The following is a 23,750-nucleotide window of genomic DNA, read 5'->3' on the forward strand; positions in this document are numbered from 1 at the left end:
ACAGATAACTGTATTTCTCCAAAAAAATGCTCACATTCCTCTCGGTCTACAATTACCATATTCATGAACTGTTGCACAAAAAACTGGTTTCCATAAAGGTTTGTGTTCATGAATTGTTTCTCATATCTAAAAGCCTATCCAACTGACAATCTCTTAGAAAAAAATATATAAGCTGATGGAACCAAGACTTAAAAAGACCTGATATTGGCACAATATGGAGGGAATGTTGGAACATAAGTAATGGGAATTACAGTTAACGAAAATCTACGCTTAAACCAGTGTAACTAATGTATAGAATTTATTATACAAGACAAAATTCACAAATTCTACAGCACAATGGCAGAGTCATGTCTTAAGTGTAATACTAACAATGACTCAATAGTCCATGCCTTCTGGCAATGTTATAAAGTCCATAGGTTATGGGCGGAGTTAGAAAGTTGGCTGTCAGAAGTATTACAATGTAAATGTACTTTTAATCAGTCTGTCTGAATATTTGAAGACATGGCATAAGAGGGATACTCATCTTGAAAAAACATATAGTTAAAAACTGAAAACCAACCAATCTTCCGTTGTTAACACAATGGAAATGTCAAATGCTTTATTTTCTAAATGTTGACAGTGCGCGGGCAACGGAGAGAAACAACATGGTGCTGTTTTGAGGCCATGTGGTGGAGAGTGATGTGGGCGCTGGAGATGGGGGTGTGAGCACGTGGGTCTGGGCAGGTCTGATGTATTTGATGTTTGTGTATGTTCTGTATTGTTTCTTTTTTTATATCTCACCCAAAAAATAGAATTGTTTCTGATTGGTTACGTATTGTGTTTTTGTCGAAAATTGTTATGATAAGCAGCTAATGTACCTCTTCTCTGAAAACTGACCTTTCTCTCTCTCTCTCTCTCTCTCTCTCTCTATTTTCCCTCTCCAGTCACAGATGAAGACACTGTCAAGAGATACTACGCCAAGTTTGAGGAGAAGTTTTTCCAGAATTGTGAGAAAGAGCTTCTGAAGATCAACACATTCTATTCAGGTAGGCCTATTTGATGGAGCAGTGCTGCTATGCAAGTTATTCTCTCTGACTAAGTGAGACCATCCTGTTGATTGGCCCTGAGCATCTGCAGTTTTCCCACTCACAGTAGGCTAACTTCTGTTTCAAATATTTTTTATTAAACACACACAAGAATGGTGTATAGGTATACAAGACAGGTATTCTTATCTAAACATAAAAGAGCAGACAGGAACAACAAGACCCAGAGCCCTGGGTGCAAAACACGACATACAAAACAAGGACACGTAGAAAGAAAGAGGGAAGATGTCCCCCCTATCCCCCACTTATTTCCCCCTCCCCCCAACTGCTCAGGTGGCAGGGCCAGCACATGCTGCCCAAAGGTAGATTAAAATATTACAATTGAGAGTGCGTTAATAAGTACAAATTCACAACGCCGACTCGTCCAAGTAGGAGAGGAAAGGCTGCCAGATTTGATCAAATGTTGATAATTTATTGTTCAGAATATATCTAATTATTTCTAAGTGTACAGTGTTTGCCAATTCACTGAGCCATAATTTGGTAGAGGGCGCTTCCCTCCTTTTCCAAAACAACAAGATGAGTTTTTTTTGCCGAGATGAGACCGTAAGAGACTAGTTGTTTTTGGGGGTTGGTTAATCCGTTTAGGGACTCAGATACTCCCAGGATTATCAGAAGCGGGTCTGGATCTATTGAAGTCTCCAAAACTTCAGAGAGGATCCCAAAAAATCCACACCAATAACCATGCAAGCTAGAGCATAGGGCAAAGCAGTGGAGTAGTGTACCCTGCGCAGCCTGACATTTATCACATGAAGGGGATGTATCAGGAAATATCCTATGCAGTTTAGTTTTGGAATAGTGTAATCTGTGTAATACCTTGAATTGTATGAGACTATGTCTGGAATTAATGGAGCGTGTGTGGATATACCCCAAGCTCTCTTCCCAGTCTGCCACAGAAATGTCAGTCCCTAGTTCTTCCTCCCATTTTGCCTTGATGGCATCTGTAGAAGGTGTGCTAACAGATTGAAAAGCATCATATAGACGCGATATCAGTTTATCTGAGGTGGGGCATATTTTTATGCATCCGTCAAACATGGAAGGTTTAGCATTCCCAAATGTAGGGAGGTGTTTTCTAACGTAGTCTCTAATTTGTAGGTATCTGAAAAAATTACTTCTGGGAAGATTATAAGTTTCCCTCAGCAACTCAAAGGAAGCAAAGGTCCCTTCTATGTATAAATCCCCTATGGTACTTATCCCCAACTCTCCCCATCGCTCAAAGGTGTTATCAAGGTTAGAAGGGGCAAACGAGGGATTCCTGGCGACAGGGAGCATGAATGACATTGGTCTAAGCTCAAAGTGGACTTTAATTTGCTTCCAGATTCGGACTGTGCTATGTATTATAGGATTGTTACAATAAAGTGACATCTCCAGATTGACAGGCGACAATAGCACAGCGCCAATAGAGAAGGGGTGACACTCCTCACGCTCCATACTAAGCCAGCTGGATTCCGGAAGTGCGTCATCCAGCAGAAACATAACAACGCGGAGGTTAGCGGCCCAGTAATAAAATATAACATTTGGGAGAGACAATCCTCCTTCCATCTTGGATTTACAGAGGTGTTTTTTACCTATCCTGTGTGTTTTATAATCCCAGATGAAAGGATTGATAATTGAGTCCAGTTGTTTATGAAAGGATTTAGGTATGAATACTGGGATGTTCTGATATAGGTAGAGCAATTGTGGGAGGAAGACCATTTTAATGGCATTAATTCTTCCGAGCAGAGAAATTGGGAGAGTTCTCCCAAATAGTATGTTTGCTTTGAGTGTTTGTATCAGAGAGGGGAAATTCTCTTTAAATAGTAAGGAGTATTGTTTGGTAACTACAATTCCTAGGTAGTCAGTAGGCTAACTTCTAATGCCATAACTGTCAACCTGCAGTGCATTGGGAGTAGTTAGTAATTGCCTTGACGTCTTGCACATGTATACAGTTGTACATTGTGTGTCATGGAGAGTGATGAGCTTTACTTGTGTGCCAACTAAGTGACGTTTTGTCTAATGCGGGGAACTTTGATTTAAGCATGGCTGATCAAATTAGCAAAGGAGGCCTGGTTCATTTCAGGGAGGGAGTATATATGCCTCATGTGACATGAGATGTCATATGCAGTACTGCTTATAAACCTTTTCTCTGAGGTATAAGGAAACATTGCTGCCCCTAGAGGCTGTTAGTAGAACTGCATTTAATGGGATGATGCTGCCTGGCAACATGGACATTCGATATATTCTGAATCATTACTATCAAGCACATACTTTATTGGTAATAATACGAGCTAGATGGGAAGTCAACAAAGTATTCAAGAGGTGCATTCATTAGTGTCCACTTGAATTAGCCTTTCCTTAAAGCCTTTCCTTGTTTTTCTTCTCCAATAAACATCCCCCATCCCCCATTGAAGCTTTGCAGGAAGCTGAAATAAACTCAGGCCAGGTTGGACTGCCAAAGAGAACTGGGACTCTGACGAAAATCCTGTTGCTCCTCGCTTTTATTTCCTCTGGAAAACAATGATTTCCCATCACTGTTGCTCAATAAGGGACGGTTCTAAAATGACTTAGGGAGAGGGGGAGGTCCAAAATGGGGGAGGAGGGAGTAACTGTTTTTCTTTGCTTTGTACAGGGGAGGGTATAGTGTGTTGTTTCCTGGTTTACATTTACCGTTTTGCAGTTTTTCCTATTTTTCCTATCTTAGCCAAACTTCCCATTTGCCTCCCCTATCGAACCTGTGGTTCGACCAATGGAACACATGTTCTGCAAAAGAGAGGTTTGTTGTGTGAATGAATTCATGGATTTCCCTCTGTCTCTCCTGTGCAGGCGACGTTTATATACTGCATCAGTGCTGCAATGTATCAATTTATCGCCACCAGCCTATGTGATCACCTCACATCCCAGCTACACGTAGCCTGCACTCTTGTCGTTCATAATTTACCGCCAGTTCATTGCCAATGGTGTAGCCAATATATTCAGTAAGCAAAAGTGATTCTTCTCCTAATTTAAAAAAAATTGCTCAACCAAATATTGCTATTGGGACTTAAATTGCATTCCAAGTTGCATTGTTCTAAATGGATTCATATAGATACCCCGGATCTAGTTCAAGAGAAATAATCATATTTAGTATAGTTATATTAAGCTGGCATTTGTATCGAAGTCAAAATAATGTTATTGCGACAACACTGTTCTGCCTTAGTTTGTGATCTAAGGTTAGCTATTGACTAGCCCATTGGGGTAGCCTAAACAAATGCAGTTAGACAGGCAACCCCATATTTCAGCCATCTATAGGCTAGCCACTTTGCTACATCAGTTAGGCTACGGGAGAATGCTCATTGCTAAAATAGCACAACCCAGCCATGTAACCCAGTCATTTAACCCAGTCATGTAACCCAGCCATGTAACCCAGCCATGTAACCCAGCCATGTAACCCAGCCATGTAACCCAGCCATGTAACCCAGTCATGTAACCCAGCCATGTAACCCAGCCATGTAACCCAGCCATGTAACCCAGCCATGTAACCCAGCCATGTAACCCAGCCATGTAACCCAGTCATGTAACCCAGCCATGTAACCCAGTCATATAACCCAGTCATGTAACCCAGTCATATAACCCAGTCATGTAACCCAGTCATGTAACCCAGTCATGTAACCCAGTCATGTAACCCAGTCATATAACCCAGTCATGTAACCCAGTCATGTAACCCAGTCATGTAACCCAGTCATGTAACCCAGCCATGTAACCCAGCCATGTAACCCAGTCATATAACCCAGTCATGTAACCCAGTCATATAACCCAGTCATGTAACCCAGCCATGTAACCCAGTCATGTAACCCAGTCATATAACCCAGTCATGTAACCCAGTCATATAACCCAGTCATGTAACCCAGTCATGTAACCCAGCCATGTAACCCAGTCATATAACCCAGTCATATAACCCAGTCATGTAACCCAGTCATATAACCCAGTCATATAACCCAGTCATGTAACCCAGCCATGTAACCCAGTTATAACCCAGTCATGTAACCCAGTCATGTAACCCAGTCATGTAACCCAGTCATGTAACCCAGTCATGTAACCCAGTCATATAACCCAGTCATGTAACCCAGCCATTCACTTCACCCATGACTCCAGATTGCCGCATCATAACCTCTCAATCCTCCTAGCCGGATGTTGGGATGAAACAAGCAATTACTGAATCTTGCTGGATAGACAGCGTTATCTCCCTCTTTTCATGTTGTGTTCAATGTGTGAGTTTTACATAAGAGACTCCTCTTCTCCGCAGAGAGCTGTGGCAAGCAGCCTCTCTCTTCTGAAAGGGGTCATCGACCCCCTTAATTTCACTGCTCCATGGTGACTTAACTCTATTCCAGGGAGAAAAACCGAAGCACAACACAGTCTCTGTTAAGAGCTGTCACTATATCTAAAATATTTGTATGTATCCTCAAATATAGACTCTAGAGACAATATTTTACCTGTGGGTTTTCCTGGCAAAGTTCAGACATTAAAGCCTCTATTAGTCTCTTCAACCTGCATACATATCTACCACCTTTGTCTGTACACACAGCTAATCAGGCTTCATTTCTTCCTACCTAGGTAAAGTATGTGAGTCTGGACTTTTTCACGCCTCATGTTATGTCATGACTTGATCCATGCAGAGCAGATAGGAGGCCCTCTGGACAGAGTAGACAGTGACATAATCTACCTGTTATTCTGTGAGGGATTACTCTAATTTTAGCAATCAAAAGAACAGCTTTTCAGGCATTCCTGTGAAATCCAGAGGCTGTGTGTGCAACTGAGCGGTAAAGTAACCATTGAACCCACTGCACCTAATGTAACACCCCTGTCCTCACTGACCGTGGGCAACATGAGACGGTGCTAGGCCACCATCACCGCTTTGACTAGGTGGTCTAGTCGTGAATCAGGATTGAGGAGGTCTATTCCAAAAGCATCCGTCTTCAGCTTTTGCCTATTAATAGGATGTGTGGTGGGCTGCAGAGTGCAGCCCGAGGCTGAGGGGACAGTGGAGGATATGTGTCAGAGCTTGGCTTGAGGTGTCCAGTCCAGGAATGTGGTAGTGGGAAAGGGACTGGGGTGCAGTGAGGCTGGGTGAGGCCAAGGCAAGGTGGGGAGAATGTGGGCCATGCTCCAGATCCACTCAGGTTCTTCCCTGCCCTGCTGTCCCTCTCTCAGGAGGGAAATTAACATTGTTCTGACCCTGGTAATGGGCTTGCTGAGGGCTGCATTTACATGTCTAAAGAACTTAATACTCCCCTTCCGCTTCCCCCGTAATGGAGAGGAGTGTTTACCTCTCGACTGGACTTCCTGCAGGGCTGTTGAGAGTTATATCTTAGGCATACTGCAGCCATGACACTGTTGCTCACTCAGTTGTTTTCCATATTTTTCCTCCTGCAGAGAAACTTGCTGAAGCACAGAGGCGTTTCGCCACCCTGCAGAATGAGCTGCAGTCGTCTCTGGATGCACAGCGGGAGAGCAATGCCCCAGGCCTCCGCAAACGCAAGACGGTGTTCCACCTGTCCCAGGAGGAGCGCTGCAAACACCGCAACATCAAGGACCTGCAGCTGGCCTTCTCCGAGTTCTACCTCAGCCTCATCCTGCTGCAGAACTACCAGGTTAGTACCATTAACCCTAAACCCTACACATGACCCCTAGATACTACCTCCGCCTCATCCTGCTGCAGAACTACCAAGTAAGTACCTTTAAATGTAAAGCCTACACACTAACCCTAGATCAGGGTTAGACAACTAGATTCAGCCGCGGGTTGATTTTTGTTGGAGGTTCGGGGAATTGTAATAACTATAATACTTTGTACACTGCAAATTGACCACAACTAAGCCCAAAAAGAGATTGTATTTAAAAATAACAATAATTTCATACCTTGATTACATTGAGACATGATCACATAATGTATGCCTCTTTTTTATTAGTAGGAATACTTGGGAACAGATTTCCTAAATAAATAAATATCTGAATTCCTGTTGATGGAAAATATTTTTGACCAAAAACTAAAATTCTCAAAAAACCTTTGGGGAGCTCGAAAAAAATGACTTGCGGGCCGTTTATGGGCCACCTGTTGCAAACACCTGCCATAGATACTACCTCAGCCTCATCCTGCTGCAGAACTACCAAGTTAGTACCCTTAACCCTAAACCTTGCATACTACGCCTAGATACTAGCTCCGCCTCATCCTGCTGCATAACTACCAAGTGAGACCCAGTCAGCTTATCTCCACACCCTCTCTTTCTGTTTGATGCTGCTATAAGCATAACATGTCTTTCTACAGCTCAGTCTCTCTCTATCCATCTCTCTTTATTGGTGTCAATTTCATTCTCTGTTTCTCTCTTTATCTCAGCAGAATAACCTTTCAGACATTGTCTCCTGTTGATGTTTCTCTGCAGCTCTTGCTCAATTCAATTCCTTAACCCTAACCCCAGGATTGGTCTTTCTCCCAGAATCTGAACTTCACAGGTTTCCGTAAAATCCTGAAGAAGCATGATAAGATCCTGGAGACCCCCCGCGGGGCTGACTGGCGTGTGGCCCATGTGGAGGTGGCCCCTTTCTACACCTGTAAGAAGATCACTCAGCTCATCTCTGAGACAGAGGTACGTATGGAACCGAAGCCCATGGCTGTGGATGTCTAGGCATTCTTGAGGTTAACTATTTTCCAATCATGTTTACTCTGTCTATTTTAGCTAGGTACAATCATGATAGGCCAAATTTCTCATTCTAGCGTAGTCTGATCCTGGTCTTTGACTCTAATTGGATATGTTGTGTTGCATTCTAAACGTTTCATGATGGTTGGAATGAAACCAACCATGCTATTTTGTTATTTTTTTGCGTTATTTGTACATAATGTTGCTGCTACCATCTCTTATGACCGAAAAGAGCTTCTGGACATCAGAACTGCAATTACTCACCTCAGATTAGATGAAGAGTAGGTCTTCAATGAGTCGGACAGGAGGGATATACTACAGACACCTGACCAGCCCAGATCCTCATCATTCGCTGGAGAAGGAAACTGAGATTTCGCGGAAAAAGATCAGGGTGCCTTGTGAGGATCAGGAAACAAGTGGCTAATCTATCTTTGCCTTCCGTCCTGCTAGCTAACGTTCAATCGCTGGAAAATAAATGGGACGAACTGAAAGCACGTATATCCTACCAGCGGGACATTAAAAACAGCAATATCTTATGTTTCACTGAGTCGTGGCTGAGCGACAACATTAAGAACATACAGCTGGCAGGTTATAGACTCTATCGGCAGTATAGAACAGCAGCCACTGATAAGACACGGGGCAGGGGCCTATGCTTATATGCGTAAACAACAGCTGGTGCACGATGTCTAAGGAAGTCTCAAGGTTTTGCTCACCTGAGGTAGAGAATCTCATGATAAGCTGTAGACCACACAATATAGCTAGAGAGTTTTCATCTGTATTTTTCGTAGCTATCTACATACCAACACAGACCGATGCTGGCACTAAAACCTCACTCAATGAGCTGTATAACACCATAAGCAAACAGGAAAACGTTCATCCAGAGGCAGCGCTCCTAGTGGCCGGGGACTTTGATGCAGGGAAACTTACATCAGTTTTACCTCATTTCTATCCGCATGTTAAATGTGCAACCAGAGGGAAAAAAATTCCAGACCAACTTTACTACACACACAGAGATGCATACAAAGCTCTCCCCCGCACTGCATTTGGCAAACCTGACCATAATTCTATCCTCCTGATTCCTGCTTACAAGCAAAACATTTAAGCAGGAAGCACCAGTGACTCGGGCCAATAAAAATGGTCAGATGACGCAGATGCTAAATTACAGGACTGTTTTGTTAGCACAGACTGGAATATGTTCCGGGTTCTTCCGATGGCATTGAGGAGTACACCACATCAGTCACTGGCTTTATCAGTAAGTGCATCGAGGACGTCGTCCCCACAGTGACTGTACATACATACCCCAACCAGAAGCCATCGATTACAGGCAACATTCACACTGAGAGCTGCCACTTTCAAGGAGCGGGACTCTAACCTGGAAGCTTATAAGAAATCCCGCTATGCCCTCCGACAAAGCATCAAACACGCAAAGCGCCAATACAGGACCAAGATCGAATCGTACTACAGCGGCTCCGAAGCTCGTCGGATGTGGTAGGGCTTGCAAACTATTACAGACTACAAAGGGAAGCACAGCTGAGAGCTGCCCAGTGACACGACGAGGTCCAGACGAGCTCAATAACTTCTATGCTTGCTTCGAGGCAAGTAACACTGAAACATGCATGAGAGCATCAGCTGTTCCGGACGACTGTGTAATCACGCTCTCCACAGCCGATGTGAGTAATACCTTTAAACAGCTCAACATTCACAAGGCCACAGGGCCAGACGGTTTACCCGAACGTGTACTCCGAGCATGCACTGACCAACTGGCAAGTGTCTTCCTGTCTGGCAAACCTCTCCCTGTCTGTAATGCCAACATGTTTCAAGCAGACCACCATAGTCCATGTGCCCAAGAACACCAAGGTAACCTGCCTACCAACCCGAAGCACTCACGTCTGTAGGCATGAAATACTTTGAAAGGCTGGTCATGGCTTACATAAACACCATTATCCCAGTAACCTTAGGCCCACTCCAATTTGCATACTGCACCAACAGATCCACAGATGATGCCATCTCTATTGCACTCCACACTGCCCTTTCCCACCTGGACAAAAGGAACACCTATGTGGAATGTTATTTATTGACTACAGCTCAGCGTTCAACAGTATAGTGCCCTCAAAACTCATCACTAAGCTAAGGACCCTGGGACTAAACAGCTCCCTCTGCAACTGGATCCTAGACTTCCTGACGGGTCGCCCCCAGGTGGTAAGGGTAGGTAACAACACATCTGCCACGCTGATCCTCAACCCCCGGGCCCCTCATGGGTGCGTGCTCAGTCCCCTCCTGTACTTCCTGTTCATTCATGACTGCACGGCCAAGCACGACTCCAACACCATCATTAAGTTTGCTGATGACACAACAGTGCCTGATCACCGACAACAAGGAGACAGCCTATAGGGAGGAGGTCAGAGACCTGAACGTGTGGTGCACAAAGTCTCCCTCAACGTGATCAAGACAAAGGAGATGATTGTGGACTACAGGAAAAGGAGGACCGAACCCGCTCCCATTCTTATCAACAGGGCTGTAGTGGAGCAGGTTGAGAGCTTAAAGTTCCTTGGTGTACACATCTCTAACATGGTCCAAGCACACCAGGACAGTCGTGAAGAGGGCATAACAAAACCTATTCCCCCTCAGGAGACTGACAAGATTTGGCATGTGTCCTCAGATCCTCAAAGATTTTACAGCTGCACCATCAAGAACATCCTGACGGGTTGCATCACTGCCTGGTATGGCAACTGCTCAGCCTCCGACCACAAGGCACTACAGAGGATAGTGCGTACAGCCCAGTTCATCACCGGGGCCAAGCTTCCTGCCACCCAGGACCTCTATACCAGGTGGTGACAGAGGAAGGCCCTAAAAATGGTCAAAAACTCCAGCCACACTAGTTATAGACTGTTTTCTCTGCTACCACATGGCATGCGGTACCGGAGTGCCAAGTCTAGGTCCAAGAGGCTTCTACCCCTAAGCCATAAGACTCCCAAACAGCTAATCAAATGACTACCCAGACTATTTGAACCCCCCCCCTCTATTTGAGTAATAGACCTACCTTTGACATGTCTTTGTTGTGTGTTTGTTTGTCAGGCTTTGGTGACCACAGAGCTGGAGGGAGGGGACCGTCAGAAAGCCATGAAGAGGCTGAGAGTGCCTCCACTGGGGGCAGCACAGGTGAGAGAGTGACTGCACCATAGATTTATTAGAATGGGAAAGGGAAAGGGGGATAGCAAGTCAGTATAGTGTGTATTTTAGTTAGTGGACCATTAACCAATCACTTTTAGATCTATCCCGCCATAATTCCAGCTCGTGTCAGCATCTCATCAACATTAACGTTGTATGACAGTTCAACGCACTTCCCACTCTTCATCTCTTTCCTGCTGTGTGTGTCTGCTGTGTGTGTGTGTGTGTGTGTGTGTGTGTGTGTGTGTGTGTGTGTGTGTGTGTGTGTGTGTGTGTGTGTGTGTGTGTGTGTGTGTGTGTGTGTGTGTGTGTGTGTGTGTGTGTGTGTGTGTGTGTGTGTGTGTGTGTGACACACACTCTATTTATCCCCACAGTATTGATCCTGTAAGAGGCTCTCCAAACTAGGCCGGACAAATGACTTTTTCCACAGGGGATGAGAAAATGCATCCCCATCACATATCCCTCAGATTTATAGCTGTATTAATATCAATGTCATGCCCAGCCTGAATTGTGCTAGATCCAAATGGCTTGTCCAGATTCCCCGTGGGCACCTTTATATGACTTGTATTTTTAGCACACACCAAAGTACTTGATGATAACACACTTTAATATACTCTTCCAATACCGTGCATCGAATTGACTGCAGCACAACCAGAAAAAGGTTTCTGCTTCCCTGGATAAGTGTGTCTATCTGTCAAGCGAAATGAATTAGTAAATGCCTAGTGCGGTTCTCCAGCTGTGTGCCTGACGTTCCAGTGGAGCCTAGAAGACTTGCAGTCACGCAGGTGTAGTAACTGGTAATTGCTCATCTCTGTCATTCTCTGCTCCTTCCTGCAGCCTGCTCTAGCCTGGACTACCTTCCGCGTTGGCCTCTACTGTGGGGTCTTCATAGTCCTCGCTATCTCCTTCCTCCTCACTGGTACGTTCACACACAACCATGCTATTAAGGGCTTTTTACTGGGGGTTAGATAACAGATACAGAGGAAATGAGGCTTACAATTTAGACTTGGCATTAGGGGGAACTCAAGTTAGTTTTGCATACTGTATTGTAGCTTCAGATATTTGAAGGAGATTGACATGATCGAATTGCTATTATTCTTTTTCAGGTGCTGTACTCATCCGGTATGAGAACGTGTGGCCTCTGGTGCGTATCTACCGAGGTGGCTTCCTGCTGATTGAATTCCTCTTCCTGTTGGGCATTAACACCTACGGCTGGCGCCAGGCGGGGGTCAACCACGTGCTCATCTTCGAGTTGAACCCTCGCAGCAACCTCTCCCACCAGCACCTGTTTGAGGTAAGGGAGAACCAGGGGATGCACAAGGATAATGAGCAAGAATTCAGACAGTAGTGAAAATAATGGAGAGGAGACATCCTCTTGCGTGACCAACCGGAGGAGAATGCCCTGAATAATGGAGATAAAAAATGGTCAATAATCAATACGAATCTGGAGACATACACTAGGGTTTTTTTTTCTGATCATATTTCCAAGGACAATGTGTATACTGCTTTATAAAGGAGATTTACTGAGTATTTGATAGTTTAATGCCTGTGTGTCTTCTGTAGATTGCTGGTTTCCTGGGGGTGCTGTGGTGTTTGAGCATCCTGTCCTGTCTGTACTCTGAGTACACCATGCTGCCCATGCAGGTCAACCCTCTCATCCTCTACGGCTTCATGCTCCTCTTCCTCATCAACCCCTTCAAGACTGGCTACTACAAGTCCCGCTTCTGGCTGCTCAAACTGCTGGTGAGCTCCTTCTCCACTGGAACTACTGCAATATAATGATGATACTATATCAGTACAATGAAACCTGACTCAACTGGTGTTTGTGTGTGTACAACACTGTATTTGATACCTATCTCACATTCTATATTGTGTTCCATGTATTCGGCTTATCTTTTCTTTGTCTGATGTTTGCTGGCTTTGGTGATGGGGGTTAGGAGGATTCAGTGTGTGTGTGAGACAGAGGCCAGTGGGGTGGGGGATAATAGGATACAGGCGTGTCCCCTGGGGGATGTGGCGGCTGTGACTGTGCAATCATTACAGGGATGGATCCATCAGTATGCTGCACCTCCAACCTTCCCCATCTCCCAAGCATCCCCAGCCCTCTCCAGCTCTGATTGTGCCCCACTTGGGCCTGTGCACCATTCTAGAGATGCACACGCCCACACTGAACACAGGCGCTAACCAAAATCAAGGAACAAAGCGAGACAGATTGCCTGGTGTGCTCGTTTACGCAATGAATACATTTAAAATCATTGTTATCCTCTGGATGTCTTTGTACGATTGGGATGTTGTGGAGATCAATAAGGACATAGATTGACAGGTAGAAATCCTTCATTAGCACACATACAGTGTATTCGGAAAGTATTGCGACTCCTTGACTTTTCCCACATTTTGTTTACGTTACAGCCGTATTATAAAATGGATTAAATATTTTTTTTTGCCTCATCAATCTACACACAATACCCATAATGACAAAGCAAAAACAGGTTTATAGACATTTTTACAAATGTATAAAAAATAATACACTGAAATATTACATTTACATAAACATTCAGACACTTTACTCAGTACTTTGTTGAAGCACCTTTGGCAGCGACTACAGCCTCGAGTCTTCTTGGGTATGACGCTACAAGCTTTGTACACCTGTATTTGGGGAGGTTCTTCCAATCTTCTCTGCTGATCCTCTCAAGCTGTCAGGTTGGCTGGGGAGCGTCGCGGTACAGCTATTTTCAGGTCTCTCCAATGATTTTCGATCGGGTTCAAGACCGAGCTCTGGCTGGGCCACTCAAGGACATTCAGAGATAGGTCCCAAAGCCACTCCTGTGTTGTCATGGCTGTGTGCTTAGGGTTGTTGTCCTGTTGGATGGTGAACCTTCACCCCAGGCTAAGGTCCTGGCACTCTGGAGCAGGTTTTCCTCAAGGATCTTTCTGTACTTTGCTCCGTTCATCTTTGCCCCGATCCTGACTTTTTTTGTATTGAATCCATTTTAGAATAACGTAACAAAATTTGGAAAAAGGGAAGAGGTCTTAATACTTCCCGAATGCTTTGGTATATAACAGGTTGAATCAATACTGCGGCTGAGACAATATGGGGACTGGGTGAGGCTGCATGGTGAGGCTGCATAGTGAGGCTGCAGAGCAGTCAGAGAGATGGGCTGGTGAAATGTCAGGCTTGACCTGGAGGCAAGAGGGTGAGAGGATCATTCCCATGCAGCCACAGTCTCATTCACAGACCCCAGATAACATAATCCAGTCCCAACAAAAACCATACCTGAAACACTAGTTAACCCAATCTTATTAGACTATATTAAATCAAACCGCTGCAGAGGCACTGCTCTTCAGCTGACCCGGTGCTGATCGGTGTGGTGTGTCAGCGATACTATTGCTGGTGTGGCGACGGCCCTGTTGAATGAGATTGACACACTCCAACTAGAGCCTCGTTAGGCTTTTCCATACGTATCCACCAGTTCATTTACTGTAGGGAGATGCAAGGACTGCTGGTTGCTTCAGGGCTCATGCCCTCAACACGTTCCAGCTCATGTTGCTCTGCCCTCTCCCCTTCCACTGCTCTAATAGCCTGTACATGACAGCCTCATTAGCTGCATGACAATGAGCTTCCTCCACGTTGAAGTCTTGTGTACCCGGTTGGAGCCGAGGTCTCTGCGTTTGTGTCCCTTCTCTTTTGTTAATTTGTACTGTCTGTTTTGCCTTCATGTGAGACAAGCATGGGAGTTGTAGTAGTTTTAGTATGCAGAGGTATACTTTAGACAGAAGAGCTGTCAATGTTTTCCTAACCTCAGACTATTTCGATAAGCAATGCAACCCCTCCCCCCTTTCAGTGTTAGCATATGTATTTAATCCTGTGTCTTGTATGGGACTAATACATCTGTCTGTCTCCCAGTTCCGTGTGTTCACAGCGCCGTTCCACCGCGTGGAGTTTGCAGACTTCTGGCTGGCCGACCAGCTCAACTCTCTGGTGATTGTACTGATGGACCTGGAGTATCTCATCTGCTTCTACAGCTTTGAGCTCAAATGGACCGACCGCAAAGGCCTCCTGCCCATGTTCAACGGTGAGTTAGAGCGCTGGCTCCCTTTAGCTAGGTACTAGTTATGGTCTAAGTACAGGACTGGAGTGAGGTAGTAGCTGAATGTATGTTACCTGTATATTATGCTGGTTCATCAGCTCTGTTTGAACTCATTTTTAACAGTTTTGTTTGGGAGATATGTACGGAGTCTAAATGGTTTAGCTCGATCTGACTCCGGTCAATAGACACTGTTGTCCATGTTCAGAGGGGTCTGTCTGTTCTGTCTGTTCTGTCTGTCTGTGAAATGAGTCATTAATGGTTCTCCTCAGTAGTCTGCAGCCTGACAAATCAGTAGCCAGGTAATTGATTGGAAACGTTTGGGTCCAGCTGGCCTCTGCCGAGTCCCCAACAACTGGATGTTACGGTTTTCAGGCGACACTCCATCTTAACTCCTCCTCCACATTTACTGAATTGGTTGAACAGTGCAGAAGAGAACAACCCCGACAGTTTTTTTTCCCTCTCGTCAAGACCAGTGTCTAGGGCAGCGGTTCCCAAACTAGTGATGCCTGTATGAAAATGGGGTGGCGGAAGATTTTCCAAAATTCGGAAAAAACACAAAGCATTCACGGGTCATTACGGAGAGGATTTGGTTCCTGACAGAAAGGGAATACCCTGCCGTCTCCCTCAGAGCATTAAAACTCACGGTACCCTTCGCCAGCTCATATCTGTGTGAATCTGGATTCAGCAGTGCCCTTGTCTACATTTAAAACCAGATATTGATCCATGTCGTGTGTGACAGCAGAGATGAGGTGCGCACTGTTGACCACGCCCCCTGACTTAGAGAAGTTCCGCCGCGACGTGCATCAAGCCACACCCATCTCGTCCCGTGGTGGTGAGATGAGACATTATGTCAGACTTATTTGTAATTGACTGTCTAAGCCCCAATGTAACGGTTGTCGTCGGGAGAAAGAGAGGACCAAGGTGCAGCGTGGTAAGTATTCATTGTAATTTAATAAAGGATGAATAGTGAAACCAAAACAATACACGACAAACGAACAGTCCTGAACGGTGCAACAGAACACAGAACAGAAAATAAACACCCACAACTCAAAAGTGAAACCAGGCTACCTAAGTATGATTCTCAATCAGGGACAACGATTGACAGCTGCCTCTGATTGAGAACCATACCAGGCTGAACACAGAAAATCCCAAATTATAGAAAAAAGAACATAGACAACCCACCCAACTCACGCCCTGACCACACTAAAACAAAGACATAACAAAGGAACTAAGGTCAGAACGTGACACCCAAATGAAAAGTATGTGATCGTGAGTTGAGAAGACAATTCAAAATACTGTTAGAATGTTTTGCAATTGACTGCCATAGCCCCAATTAAAAGAAGTTAACATGGTCTGTTAATTACATAATGTTTTGGTTAGGGGTCAAAATGACGAAAAAAGGTTGGGAACCCCTGATGTAGGGCATGTAGTTTCAGGTGTTTCTTTTATAGCTGCTACATTAGTGTCCAGCAATGTGACTTTCATGCTGATTAGCTGCTACTGCTCTGTGTGTGGGAGGGATGGAGAGAGAGCTGCATAATGCAGAATGACAATGAGTCTGGGACTACAGACATATATATTTGTTTTTAAGTAGTCATTTAGCAGACGCTCTTATCCAGAGCAACTCACAGTAGTGAGTGCATACATTTTTTTGGTACTTTTTCATACTCGTCCCACATGGGAATAGAACCCACAAGCCTGATGTTGTAAGCACCATGCTCTACCAACAGAGCCACACAGGAGCAACCTGTGTGAGTCCAACAAATCCATTAATGTCCATCCTGGCATCCTCCCATTCCAACAGAACAGTACAACAGTTTTAGCTGTAAGAATGGTTGATACCAAAACCATATACACAATGTAAATATGGATGTGATTGATACCAAAACCTATACACACAATGTAAATATGGATGTGATTGATACCAGAACCTATACACACAATGTAAATATGGATGTGATTGATACCAGAACCTATACACACAATGTAAATATGGATGTGATTGATACCAGAACCTATACACACAATGTAAATATGGATGTGATTGATACCAGAACCTATACACACAATGTAAATATGGATGTGATTGATACCAGAACCTATACACACAATGTAAATATGGATGTGATTGATACCAGAACCTATACACACAATGTAAATATGGATGTGGTTGATACCAAAACCTATACACACAATGTAAATATGGATGTGGTTGATACCAGAACCTATACACACAATGTTAATATGGATGTGGTTGATACCAAACCTATACACACAATGTAAATATGGATGTGATTGATACCAGAACCTATACACACAATGTAAATATGGATGTGGTTGATACCATAACCTATACACACAATGTAAATATGGATGTGGTTGATACCAAAACCTATACACACAATGTAAATATGGATGTGATTGATACCAGAACCTATACACACAATGTAAATATGGATGTGGTTGATACCATAACCTATACACACAATGTAAATATGGATGTGGTTGATACCAAAACCTATACACACAATGTAAATATGGATGTGATTGATACCAAACCTATACACACAATGTAAATATGGATGTGATTGATACCAGAACCTATACACACAATGTAAATATGGATGTGGTTGATACCAAAACCTATACACACAATGTAAATATGGATGTGGTTGATACCAAAACCTATACACACAATGTAAATATGGATGTGGTTGATACCAAAACCTATACACACAATGTAAATATGGATGTGGTTGATACCAAAACCTATACACACAATGTAAATATGGATGTGATTGATACCAAAACCTATACACACAATGTAAATATGGATGTGGTTGATACCAGAACCTATACACACAATGTAAATATGGATGTGATTGATACCAAAACCTATACACACAATGTAAATATGGATGTGGTTGATACCAGAACCTATACACACAATGTAAATATGGATGTGGTTGATACCAGAACCATATACACAATGTAAATATGGATGTGCTTGATACCAGAACCTATACACACAATGTAATTATGGATGTGGTTGATACCAGAACCATATACATAATGTAAATATGGATGTGGTTGATAAATGTTTTAATGTTTATGTTGTTGTTAATTTTCTCCCCCGTTCCAACCAGGTGATTACACGTGCCATAGTTACTCCTACGGTCTCCGTGCCATCATCCAGTGTCTGCCCGCTTGGTTCCGTTTCGTGCAGTGCCTCCGTCGGTACCGCGACACCAAGCGAGCTTTCCCTCACCTTGTCAACGCTGGCAAATACTCCACCACTTTCTTTGTGGTCACCTTCGCCGCTCTCTACAGCACCCACAAAGGTAAGGAGACAACCAGCTCTCTACAGCACCCACAAAGGTAAGGAGACAACCAGCTCTCTACAGCACCCACAAAGGTAAGGAGACAACCAGCTCTCTACAGCACCCACAAAGGTAAGGAGACAACCAGCTCTCTACAGCACCCACAAAGGTAAGGAGACAACCAGCTCTCTACAGCACCCACAAAGGTAAGGAGACAACCAGCTCTCTACAGCACCCACAAAGGTAAGGAGACAACCAGCTCTCTACAGCACCCACAAAGGTAAGGAGACAACCAGCTCTCTACAGCACCCACAAAGGTAAGGAGACAACCAGCTCTCTACAGCACCCACAAAGGTAAGGAGACAACCAGCTCTCTACAGCACCCACAAAGGTAAGGAGACAACCAGCTCTCTACAGCACCCACAAAGGTAAGGAGACAACCAGCTCTCTACAGCACCCACAAAGGTAAGGAGACAACCAGCTCTCTACAGCACCCACAAAGGTAAGGAGACAACCAGCTCTCTGAGCCAGTTGGACAGTCAGGGGAGGATCATTGGAAGTGGAGTATTAGCAGATGTGTTATTGCGCTGTAGACTACAGACTGGGCTTTTGAGGTGATGGGAGGGGAGTGTCAGGCTGAATGCTGAGGCTCAGACCATCACAAGCTGTATGAAGAAACAGAAACCAGAGATGAACTTGAGTGCAAATGGTTTGTCACTGGAATAAAGATGTCAACCCTGGATTTATTTTCTGTTAGTCGATGCCTCATTATAATAGCAAGGAGAAAGTACAAAGCTCAACATTTCAGTCGCGAGAGAGGGAGGATACCATTTAGTATCAAGGAAGTTAAAGCTTGTCATTAGAATTCAAGACACTATTCTCCAGCTCTGCAATTAGCCGCTGATCATTCTGATTCAGAAACATTGTCACAAAAGAGGAAGTGTACAAAGACATCCCTTCAACATTCAGCCTTTCTGCTATCTCATCTTGGCTGCTTGGATCTTTTTCCAAGTCGATAATCTCAAAGCAGTTTTGCTAAGTGGTTTTTGCCATTTCATTATTTATAAACTTGTTCATCAACGGTCAATATGTTATATTTGTGCAAATGCCAGCTTTTAAATCTCAGCTCAACCTTTGAAAATGGTAAATGTTAATTCACAGCATGATTTTTTTCTTCATTTTTCAATATAAATTTAAATCAATATCTGTGTTTCTTCTGTAACCTGACTCTTGGTTTGGCTGTGGGTTTGGAGGCAGTGAGGAGGTTTTAGGTTGTTAGGAAACGAGACCATTAAGGGCATTTCCTCCTCCAGTCACTCCGTCCGTACCTCTAGTCTTCAGCCCTGTGGACCCTGGACTAATGGGCACTCTTCATTTCATATGCTGTGTGAAGACCTCTTTCATCCCCCTCTTTTTGAATGAAGAGGTAGAGTCTGGGTCGTTAAATGAGAAGGGATGGAGGGAATATCCAGACTACAATGCCCAGTTAACCATCTGTCTTTCACCTGCGTTGGCATGGCTACTAAATCTAGAATTGACAGAAAGTGAATGCACAGGGTGGCCATAGATATTTGAAGCATGTTCTCCATGGTCATTAAATTGTTCAGTCCAGTGCTCTTTGTTGTTGCTAGACTGTATGTTGTTATGTCTGCTGTATAAGCCTACCGCCTGAAGTCCAGGCAGATGTGGAGGAGTGGTGCATCTCGGCCCCTGAGTTTGACAGTTCTGCTGTGACACAGTAAATGGGATACATAGAGTTAGGCCTGGACCGGAACACCCAAATGACACAGCATCTGTTTCACCAGCAGAACAGAACGCATAATGATCATCGGCCAGTATTGAATCATGTTTGGCAGGGTAGCCTAGTGGTTAGTGCGTTGGCATAGTAATCGGAAGGTTTCAAGTTCCAACCCCTGAGCTGACAAGGTACAAATCTGTCATTCTGCCCCTGAACAGGCAGTTAACCCACTGTTCCTAGGCCGTCATTGAAAATAAGAATTTGTTCTTAACTGACTTGCCTAGTAAAATAAAATAAAATAAATCAAATGTTCATGCCGTGCACAGTGGTAGTAAATCAGCACAGGAAATGCAGGCAGGACTACCAGGTTGTGTATAGATATGTCACCTCCATTGTACATCCACAAAGGAGTGTTCTGTTGTTGCTTTGTGACCTCATTGATCCCAGTATTATACCACTCCCACAGAGAATTGTTCTCTACTCACGTTGCAAAAGATGTATAAGGTGAATCGATGCACAGGGTAAAATGTACCCTCCTACTATTTAGGTATTACGATATAGTAATGGAGATGGATTCATGTCAATGAATACAGGTGAAAGACTGAATTTGTGCAGAGAAGTATTTGGCAGTCCTGTGAACAGATCAGTAAAGTAATAATAATCTATAAATACATCAAAGAACAATGGTGTTTATGCCGTCCCACTTGATGTTCCAGGGTATGTAGAAATGGGGGATTTCCTGATTTAGACTTTAGGATGTATAGTCCCTAGCACTACAGGATATTAAGCCTGACAGTAAGGCCAAAGACTTTATTCAGGATCAATATGGGATCTGCTCTTGTACAGTAGTAGCTTCACTTAAATGCTGCTTTAGATGCAGGAGAGCTGAGCAGTCATGCAAATGTAAGCCCTTAGGAATGCTTTCATGAACTGCCCAGGCCGTGGGGAGAGTAATACTGCAAGGTTAGCAGGAACGAGTAGCATAATTCTGGTGGAAGGACACTCACTGACTGATAGAGTATAGGAGGGACAATGGATCGGGTAGATTACATGGTCTAGGTGAGACTGAGACAAAGAGGAATAGTAGACCTTTTGAGGAAGTGAGAGTCGAGCACTAATGAAGATGCAATAAAAAGTAGAACTAGTGTGAAGGATCAGCGAAAAATCTGATATGAGAGGAGATTGAGAGAGGAAGGAGAGCAGAGAGGGAGGGGTGGAGGCAGGGGGAAGAGGATGGACTAGCTGGATGAGAGTGAGCTGTAATAACTTGCCTGTGGCGAAACACATCTCTGGCGGATGCTGCTGGAATGGAGATGAGACCCAGGGCCAGACTGGCTGACTGAATAGGATTTTATCACTCACATAGACACACACATTGTCTACGTAAACACAGCGGTAGCTGCCTGAACCACTGCATATGAAAGACTTCGAATTTAAGTCAAATTGTTCTCACACTCCCCCCTGTCGGGGTCATGATACCCACTGAACTCTGCCTCAACCCTGTTACGACCACACTATCCCTGGGACGTACTGCCTATTATGATCAGCTTCATATTAAGTCGTAGGTTGAGTTCAGATCTAACTACCGGTATCTGCAATAGAAATTCATATGAATGTAAATGATACTCCAACCACACAGGTAGTAATATCTCTCTACGCAGATTCACGACCAATCAGCCATGTGAAATCAACATGTCACCTTCCCTGACTCAATAACCTTTATTTGTCTTGCTAGGAGTCCGTGTCTGATTGGATAGACTCTGTGAGGAGAGGGGGTGGAGATAGTGATGAGGCAAGGCAGCCCAGGCAGGCGGCACCGTGGCAGATAACCCAAAGACAGATGATTGCTGTTCCCGTGTGGAGGTCTGCCCTGGCCCTCTGGCCTTATGAAGTGTGCCTGTCAATGCCACATCCCAATCTCAAATGGCTTTTAACCGCTTAGGTGGTGGCTAGACACAAGCATTTAGTGAGCGTGACAGAAGCTAGTTACCCTCTATTGAGCTCCAGGTGAATGACGAGCCACCCACACTAGAGCCTCTGAGGACATCAGATGGACATCCGTTCTACCGAGCCCTGGAGACCAACCAGAAGGCTTAGTGATGGAGGAGTGGTATCTTATGTGCTCATTTTTATAGCGTTTTGATTTCACATCTATTTGTAATTGTTTCTTGATGCAGTAGTTTGATGTTGTGAAGATGCTCCAGTTTTCCTTCATATTTGTGGATTGATGTGTTGTTAACTATATTAGACGGCCTTGAATTAGTATTTGCGTAAGTCTTCCATTTACTTTTTTTTTTTACACAAGTTTGTTCTACAAACTTGTCGTATACACAGACAAGTTATATTTACATGATTTAACATCATTAATTAATCATTACTGTTTTGTTTCATTCATGTGCCCGACCAATACTGCCTCATAACATGAAACTGAGATATCTTTAGTTTGTTCCTCTCAAAACAAGGTCTGGGCGTACTGCCAAATTGCAGCTACTGAGAGTGAGGATTTGTTCAGTCAGCCACTTGCATGAACACAGAATTTTTTTTTTTTGAACCACACATAAATAGAACACAGAAATGAGTTATAAGAAAAGCACAAACATTACAATTCCATTACGGGGAGGGGGCACACGACATGGACGTTTTTAGGATGAATCTCAGCAGGGAATGTTGGGGTAATGTGGGGACACGCTACTGGACGAGGTAGTCTGATTCAGAGTCCACTGTCTGGGTGAGAGCAGGGCTGAAGGGACCAGTGTAAATCTCTGTGAAAAATGTCCCCTGTTCATTTCCTGGCGCCCTGGTGGCAGTAAGTGGGAGGCATTGACCATGACGGATGTCACTGTCCCTGTCTGTGTGGTTAGGTCAGACTGTGAATCTAACCGGTTTGTCAGTGAGCACATACAGACCCACACACACTGTCACTTTATGACCAAGGTCCAACGTCTCAGCTCTTGTGAATCTTGATTACTTGTCACATTCCTTAGTTAATGGGAACAGTAACCTACACCAGCCTATTCGAAGATGCACAGTAGACTTACCCAGTGGATTTACCACAGTCATTTCCAGTTCAGTCAGTCACAAATCTACACCTGGGTATAGCTGGCTGGTGTGAATAGCCCAGGCAGACCAGACTAGAATAGCTCAGTCATCAATAATCCCCCAGGCATTTCAGGCTGTCGTTGGAGCAGCATGGGAGTGTGGCCTAGTCAAAACACACAGCTATGACACAGGGAAATCAACATGACACTGCAGCACAGCTGGTCGCCGTTACCTTTGTTTCTGGCATGAGGTCAATGTTCAAAAAGAAATTAGAACATAAAACATCATTAAATAAATATAAATGCACTTGTATACTGAATAAGCATTTAATGTATATATATATATTTTTTTGTTGTTGTTTTTTTTGCAAAGATTTAAATTTGTAGTGAATTGCCAGACTGAAGGACACAACAACATATAGTTTCAAGAGCCTCTGAATAGTTTCCCAAGGACTAGCATGTTATTTTCCATCCATCGTAACCTGTCTCAGAAAATGTACTATTTATGGTACAAGTTCTCCCTCTAGTGGGGATAGTGAAGACCGGAGACACATTTATGAACAAGCTGTTGTCCAAGTCTGCAGTTCCAAGCCGACAACTTAGCTTTCTTCTTAATTATCAAGTTATATACTGAGTGTACAAAGCATTAGGAACACCTTCCTAATATTG

General features: G+C 44.0%; 1 protein-coding gene across 1 annotated transcript in view; it reads left to right on the top strand.

Moving 5' to 3' along the window:
• The window catches only part of LOC124037783 (xenotropic and polytropic retrovirus receptor 1 homolog), a 114,032-nt gene that overhangs the window by 85,483 nt on the left and 4,799 nt on the right, over positions 1–23,750 (top strand). The window contains exons 3-11 of the mRNA XM_046352830.1: positions 924–1,025; positions 6,471–6,688; positions 7,529–7,678; positions 10,805–10,888; positions 11,735–11,816; positions 12,004–12,191; positions 12,461–12,640; positions 14,802–14,970; positions 18,132–18,326. Of these exons, the coding sequence (XP_046208786.1) occupies positions 924–1,025; positions 6,471–6,688; positions 7,529–7,678; positions 10,805–10,888; positions 11,735–11,816; positions 12,004–12,191; positions 12,461–12,640; positions 14,802–14,970; positions 18,132–18,326 (1,368 nt within the window). The remainder of the gene's footprint in view (positions 1–923; positions 1,026–6,470; positions 6,689–7,528; positions 7,679–10,804; positions 10,889–11,734; positions 11,817–12,003; positions 12,192–12,460; positions 12,641–14,801; positions 14,971–18,131; positions 18,327–23,750) is intronic.

The sequence above is a fragment of the Oncorhynchus gorbuscha genome, linkage group LG06 (genome assembly GCF_021184085.1).
Source record: "Oncorhynchus gorbuscha isolate QuinsamMale2020 ecotype Even-year linkage group LG06, OgorEven_v1.0, whole genome shotgun sequence".
In the NCBI taxonomy this organism is placed as follows: domain Eukaryota; kingdom Metazoa; phylum Chordata; class Actinopteri; order Salmoniformes; family Salmonidae; genus Oncorhynchus; species Oncorhynchus gorbuscha.